Source organism: Monodon monoceros, unplaced genomic scaffold, assembly GCF_005190385.1.
Source record: "Monodon monoceros isolate NGI ecotype Baffin Bay Population unplaced genomic scaffold, NGI_Narwhal_1 Super_Scaffold_5, whole genome shotgun sequence".
Lineage (NCBI taxonomy): Eukaryota > Metazoa > Chordata > Mammalia > Artiodactyla > Monodontidae > Monodon > Monodon monoceros.
In genome coordinates this window covers 114,610,392-114,617,981 of record NW_021703782.1, presented here as the reverse complement: position 1 = coordinate 114,617,981, position 7,590 = coordinate 114,610,392, and the positions used below count along the sequence as shown (strand labels likewise).

At 46.9% G+C, this 7,590-nt stretch overlaps 1 protein-coding gene across 3 annotated transcripts in view; it reads left to right on the top strand.

The window, feature by feature from the left end:
- Positions 1-6,627, top strand: part of ZNF696 (zinc finger protein 696) — a 9,145-nt gene extending 2,518 nt beyond the window's left edge. For all 3 annotated transcript variants that reach the window (XM_029202935.1, XM_029202933.1, XM_029202934.1), the window contains one exon: positions 4,796-6,627. In XM_029202935.1, the coding sequence (XP_029058768.1) occupies positions 4,889-5,908 (1,020 nt within the window). In that variant the 5' untranslated portion in view covers positions 4,796-4,888 and the 3' untranslated portion in view covers positions 5,909-6,627. The remainder of the gene's footprint in view (positions 1-4,795) is intronic.
- Positions 6,628-7,590: the final 963 nt, after the last annotated feature.

The following is a 7,590-nucleotide window of genomic DNA, read 5'->3' as shown; positions in this document are numbered from 1 at the left end:
TTTTTTTTTTTTTTTTTTTTTTTTTTGCGGTACGCGGGCCTCTTGCTGTTGTGGCCTCTCCCGTTGCGGAGCACAGGCTCCGGACGCGCAGGCTCAGTGGCCATGGCTCACGGGCCCAGCCGCTCCACGGCATGTGGGATCTTCCCAGACCGGGGCACGAACCCGTGTCCCCTGCATCGGCAGGCGGACTCTCAACCACTGCATCACCAGGGAAGAGGGGTTACTCTTCCTTGCAGCGCGCGGGCTTCTCATTGCAGTGGCTTCTCTTTGTTTTGGAGCACGGGCTCCAGGCACACAGGCTTCAATAGTTGTGGCACTTGGGCTCAGTAGTTGTGGCTCGTGGGCTCTAGAGTGCAGGCTCAGCAGTTGTGGCGCACGGGCTTAGTTGCTCCACGGCATGTGTGATCTTCCCAGACCAGGGGCTTGAACCCGTGTTCCCTGCGTTGGCAGGCGGATTCTTAACCACTGTGCCAGCAGGGAAGCCCCTGTATCATTTTTTTAGATTCCACATATAAGTGATATTATATGATATTTGTCTTTGTCTGACTGACTTCACTTAATATGATAATCTGTTGCTGCATGTTGCTGCAAATGGCATTATTTCATTCTTTTTATGGCTGAGTAGTATTCCATTATATATATATGTACCATATCTATTCATCTATTGATGGACATTTAGGTTGCTTCCATGTCTTGGCTATTGTGAATAGTGCTGCTATGAACACTGGGGTGCATGTATCCTTTCGAATTAGAGTTTTTTCTGGATATATGCCCAGGAGTGGGATTGCTGGGTCATATGGTAGTTCTATTTTTAGTTTTTTAAGGAACCTCCATACTGTTCTCCATAGTGGCCGCACCAATTTACATCCCCACAAACAGTGCAGGAGGGTTCCCTTTTCTCCACACCCTCTCCAGCATTTATTATTTGCAGACTTTTTGGTGATGGTCATTTTGACCAGTGTGAGGTGGTACCTCATTGTAGTTTTGATTTGCATTTCTCTAATAATTAGCAATGTTGAGCATCTTTTCATGTGCCTGTTGGCCATCTGTATGTCTTTGGAAAAATGTCTGTTTAGGTCTTCTGCCCATTTTTTTGATTGAGTTGTTTTTTTGTTATTGAGTTGGATAAGCTGTTTGTATATTTTGAAAATTAAGCCCTTGTCAGTCGCAATGTTTGCGAATATTTTCTCCCATTCCATAGGTTGTCTTTTTGTTTTGTTTATGGTTTCCTTTGCTGTGCAAAAGCTTTTAAGGTTGATTAGGTCCCATTTGTTTATTTTTGCTTTTATTTCTTTTGCTTTGGGAGACTGACCTAAGAAAACATTGCTACAATTTATGTCAGAGGTTTTGCCTATGTTCTCTTCTAGGAGTTTTATGGTGTCCTGTCTTATGTTTAAGTCTTTAAGCCATTTTGAGTTTATTTTTGTGTGTAGTGTGAGGGAGCGTTCTAACTTCATTGACTTCCATGTGGCTCTCCAGCTTTCTCAGCACCACTTGCTGAAGGGACTGTCTTTTCACCATTGTATTCTTGCCTCCTTTGTCTAAGATTAATTGACCATAGGTGTGTGTGTTTATTTCTGGGCTCTCTGTTCTGTTCCATTGATCCATATGTCTGTTTTTGTGCAAATACCATGCTGGGTTTTTGTGGGGCTTTTTTGAATTTTATGTATTTTTTGATACAGCAGGTTCTTATTAGTTATCCATTTTATACACATCAGTGTATACATGTCAATTCCAATCTCCCAATTCATCCCACAACCCTCCACGCACCCCCACCACCGCTTTCCCCCCTTGGGTCCATACGTTTGTTCTCTACATCTGTGTCTCTATTTCTGCCCTGCAAACCGGTTCATCTGTACCATTTTTCTAGGTTCCACATACATGCGTTAATATACGATATTTGTTTTTCTCTTTCTGACTTACTTCACTCTGTATGACAGTCTCTAGATCCATCCACATCTCTACAAATGACCCAGTTTCGCTCCTTTTTATGGCTGAGTAATATTCCATTGTATATATGTGCCGCATCTTCTTTATCCATTTGTCTGTCGATGGGCACTTAGGTTGCTTCCATGACCTGGCTATTGTAAATAGTGCTGCAGTGAACATTGGGGTGCATGTGTCTTTTTGAATTATGGTTTTCTCTGGGTATGTGCCCAGTAGTGGGACTGCTGGGTCATATGGTAGTTCTATTTGTAGTTTTTAAGGAACCTCCACACTGTTCTCCATAGTGGCTGTATCAATTTATATTCCCACCAACAGTGCAAGAGGGTTCCCTTTTCTCCACACCCTCTCCAGCATTTATTGTTTCTAGATTTTTTGATGATGGCCATTCTGACTGGTGTGAGGGGATACCTCATTGTAGTTTTGATTTGCATTTCTCTAATAATTAGTGATGTTGAGCAGCTTTTCATGTGCCTCTTGGCCATCTGTATGTCTTCTTTGGAGAAATGTCTATTTAGGTCTTCTGCCCATTTTTGGATTGGGTTGTTTTTTTAATATTGAGCTGCATGAGCTGTTTATGTATTTTGGAGATTAATCCTTTGTCCGTTGATTCATTTGTAAATATTTTAAGAGTTGTCTTTTCGTCTTGTTTGTAGTTTCCTTTGCTTTGCAAAATCTTTTAAGTTTCATTAGGTCCCATCTGTTTATCTTTGTTTTTATTTCCATTACTCTAGGAGGTGGATCAAAAAAGATCTTGCTGTGATTTATGTCAAAGAGTGTTCTTCCTATGTCTTCCTCTAAGAGTTTTATAGTGTCTGGTCTTACATTTAGGTCTCTAATCCATTTTTAGTTTATTTCCGTGTATGGTGTTAGGGAGTGTTCTAATTTCATTATTTTACATGTAGCTGTCCAGTTTTCCCAGCACCACTTATTGAAGAGACTTTTTCTCCATTGTATATCCTTGCCTCCTTTGTCATAGATTAGTTGACCATAGGTGCGTGGGTTTATCTCTGGGCTTTCTATCCTGTTCCATTGATCTATATTTCTGTTTCTGTGCCAGTACCATATTGTCTCTTGATTATTGTAGATTTGTAGTAGAGTCTGATTCCTCCAGCTCCGATTTTTTCCCTCAAGACTGCTTTGGCTATTCGGGGTCTTTTGTGTCTCCATACAAATTTTAGGATTTTTTTGTTCTGGTTCTGTAAAAAATGCCATTGGTGATTTGATAGGGATTGCATTCAATCTGTAGATTGCTTTGGGTAGTATAGTCATTTTCACAGTATCGATTCTTCCAATTCAAGAACATGGTATATCTCTCCATCTGTTCGTATCATCTTTAATTTCTTTCATCAGTGTCTTATAGTTTTCTGCATACAGTTCTTTTGTCTCCCTAGGTAGGTACCATGCTGTTCTGATTACTGTAGCTTTGTAGTATTGTCTGAAGTCTGGGAGGGTTATGCCTCCAGCTTTGAGGAACAAGAGTATTAATTCTTGGCTTTGTCTCACCAGGGCCCAGCAGTGTCAACTGGCCTAGGCTCAGGGTTGGTGACCACGAAGTGTGTGGTGGATGACAATCTGGCTGGCCTCCCGCCCACTGGCCACCTCCCTCTCGGGCTCCAGGCCCCTCTGTTCTGAAGATTTCAGGCCACATTTGGGGGAGGGCTCATATTCAGTTGCCTGTTGTTGATGTTGTTGAATTGTCACATGACCTGTGCTAACAACCAGGCCATCTTCCCTTGGCAAAGACACACGCCATTTTAAGCTTTTCCCCATCATACTCTACCCTAAGGTTCTGGTTCAGCAGTGGGAGCTTGGGGAGAACATGACCGTGGCTCCCCCAAACACACCTGGAACTGCTCTCCCAGGAAGTCACAGAACCCCCGTGTCAGGTGGTTCAGCCACCCTGTGTCCCTGCACCTCATCCCTCAGGGTGTGAGTCGGGGATGACCCAGAGGTGCAGCCATGGAGCCACCCTTCAGGCCCAGTACTTCCAGGCCACTGTCTCCCTCCCTTGTCTGACCCTACTCCTGACCAGATGTGGCCCAGACAGCACTCTTCAGTCTCACAATTTGGGGCTAGATTTTAGCAAATGCCACCATACACAGTGTGTGGAGGAAAAAACAGGTTATTAAAAACGTCCCATTCAGAAAAGGAATAAAGAGAAAGCACCCTGTCTGGGTTGCTGGCCTGAGCATATACTATGAGATGTACGGCCTGAAGGGAGGTGAGGCTGAGGGCTGGGCCCCAGTGTCAGAGTGGTGACCAGCATCTGTGCCAGGGGACTGAGCTTCTTGGTTAGGACGTCTGGCAGCCCAGGTTCTGCCTTCTGGGAAGACTTCTGGGCACTTGGGCTGGAGGTGCCTCTGTTGGGGGCGGCCTGTGCATTCCAGGATGTTGAGCAGCCTCCCTGGCTTTTCCCCACTAGGTGCCAGGAGTGCCCCTTGCCCACTGTGACACCGGAAGTGTTTTCAAACATGGCCACACGTGCCTGCTCTGCTGCCAACCACTTCTCTCTGCATTCCAGGCCATGAGGCTGTACCAGGGTGTCACCAGAGCCTGGGGGTCTGTCTCCCCCGACTCGTGTGACCAGGCAGACTGAGGTTAGAGGCTTGGGCCTTTTCTGGAGTCACAGGGAAGCCTGCTGATTAGCTCTCCCCTAGTCCCTTGTCCATTCCTGCGACCACAGGTGTTAGAAGTCGGGGAGGAGAGCTGGGCAGGAGGAGGACAGGCGGGATAATGGGTTTCTGCTGCCCACTGGCGTCTTACTGTTCCCTATCATCACGTGGCTCTCCTGTGCCATCTGTGTGTCATCAGCAGAGTTCTAAGTTGTGCATCTCTCCCCCTTTTCCAGCTTTCGTAGCACAGGCACCGAGTGGCGGCCCAGCTTCCTGCTTCCTGCTACGCTGCTTTGGTGGCTGAGCAAGGGGCTCAGGGCCCAGGGCTGATGCTACGACAGGCAACCTTAGAAGAAGGGGGGCGCCGTGGACAAGCTGTGCCAGGACTGTTACGGGGGCCTCCCCGGACACTGCGGTTTCCAGACCCTTGTGGGAATGAGGAAGCTGGAGAGAGGCCCAGAGGTTCCCCTCGGGGACCAGTTGTTTATGAGGAAACTGGAGGGCAGAATGGCCATGAGGACAGTGTGTCCAGGTCAGAGGTCACCCTGAATGCAGCCTCCACAGCCGAAAGGAGAGGCCACTGGAAAGGACGGCCTTACCGATGCAGCACCTGCGACAGGAGCTTCAAATGCTATTCAGATGTGGTGAAACACCAGAGCATTCACTCTGGGGAGAAACCCTACGAGTGCAGCGACTGTGGGAAGGCCTTCATCCACAGCTCCCACGTCGTCAGGCACCAGCGCATTCACAACGGGGAGAGGCCTTACGTTTGTAAGGAGTGTGGGAAAGCCTTCAGCCAGAGCTTCAACCTCATTAGACACCAGAGAATCCACACGGGAGAGAAGCCCTACGAATGTGCTGAGTGTGGCAGGTCCTTCAGTCAGAGGTCAGATGCCATTAAGCACCAGAGAATTCACACTGGCGAGCGGCTGTATGAGTGCAGCGAGTGCGGGAAAACCTTCATCCATAGCTCAAACGTCGTCCGGCACCAGAGAATTCACCACGGAGAGAATCCTTACGAATGCAAAGAGTGTGGGAAAGCCTTCAGCCAGAGCTCCAACCTCATTCAGCACCAGCGGGTCCACACTGGGGAGAAGCCCTACGCCTGCCAGGAGTGTGGGCGCGCCTTCAGCCGCAGCTCCTTCCTCAGTGAGCACCGGCGCATCCACACCGGGGAGAAGCCCTACGAGTGCAGCGAGTGCGGCCGCGCCTTCAGGGCCCTGTCGGGCTTCTTCCGGCACCAGAGGATCCACACTGGGGAGAAGCCTTTCCACTGTGCCAGGTGTGGCAGGGCCTTCCGCCTGAGCTTTCATCTTATCCAGCACCAGCGAGTTCACGGCACGGAGTGAGCCTGTTGGGGGGTGAACATGGAGTGGAAAATTGAGTAAATAAGATTGGAGTGTGGGTACAACACCCTTCACTTTTTGCCCACTCCCCCAGCTTTGTGTACTTCGCCCCACAGGAAGAGGATAAAACTGTCTTGCTGGTCTCCAAGCCTGCCCGTGGAGGCCTGCAGTTTGTCTGCCGCCGCCTTGCCAGGAGCACCAGAAAGGAAAGAGGAGCCTTGGGGAAGGAGACGTGATGGCAACGTGTGCCTCGGAAGTTAATTTATTTCATTTTCACAGCACTGGGTTTTTTTCCTGAAGTATAATTTACATACAGTGGAACACATAAATCTTAAGTGTTTGGTTTTATGAGTTTCAACAGTACAATGTGCTTTGACCTTTACAACCACCACACTCTGAAGATGTAGACTATTTCCATCACCCCAGAAAGTCTCCTTATGCCCCTTCAAGTCAGCCCCTCATCCTGAGAGGCAACCAGTGATCTCGTTTCTGTCACTATAGTTTTGCTTGTTCTAGAACGTTATATAAATAGTGATATAATTTATACTCTTTTATGTCTTTTTCCCTTTGCTTAATGTTTTTTGAGGTTTATCCATGTATCAGTAGGTTTTGGGGGTTCTTTCGTGGTTTTTTTCAGTTTCATAGCTCTTTAGAAAAGTCAAGAATCACTTTCTACCCTGTATCAAAGCTATATGCTTATGTCTGTGTCTTTTATCAAAGTATGAGCCCCTGCAGCTAAAATTATTTTAGCACAGCCCCGGATACAGGATGTGCACTCCACAAAAAAATAAGTACATGAAATATGCAGGGGAGTTTATGAAAGATAGGCATAGAGGAGAGACCATAGGCTTGGCCGGAAGGAGGAGGTACTGATTCACTTGTTTTCATGCCATTTCGGAGTATACAGAACTCTTCTCAGGCTCAGGAAGGTAGTATAAGATAAAACAAGTTTAAGATGTTTGTACTTCCAACAGACATTTCCTAAGCACTTAGCTGTCCAGGCTCTACGCCACTGTTGTAGGAAACACAAAGCCACTGTGATGGCTGCGTTCAAGGACTGTAGGTAAAAGTCCAATAACAGAAGTATGTAGAGGGAACTAGTGACACAGGAGGGCAGTAAACAAGACTGGGGCAAGGGAAAAACGGGGGTGAACACCCAGGGGAGGGGATTCCTGAGCAGATGGATTAAATGTGTACAAAGCAAAGGTCAGGGCATGCTAGTGGACTGTGAAGAGCATGAGAAGTGTGCTCACCCATAGGACCTTCCAGTTCGTAGCTGGGAGATCAGACAAAAAGTGTATGTAAAACAGTAGTCTAGGTGAGCTCACTGCTCATGATCTGATATTTCATATCACAGTACGGTAGTGTTATAGATACCTACAAATGCTATTTGCCAGATAGAAAGCGACAGGTGTCTTTGTTGGGGATGATACTCTGTACATATCATAAAACTGCTGTAACAAATTGAGTGAGGTCATGTTATTGAAAGTTTACTGTAATGACTAAGACAAATCTGAGCAGTCACCTGGCCACAAGTCCTGGGGGTCCAGCTGCAGGACCCAAATCCATCCTAGTCAAGCTGTGGTTTGGTGCCACTTTGTGGGAACTGTCTGCTCTAGTTTAACTACTGACTGAATTATTTGGGTCCTGTAGCTGGCTGGGACTTCCAAAATAGTAGCTCAGTT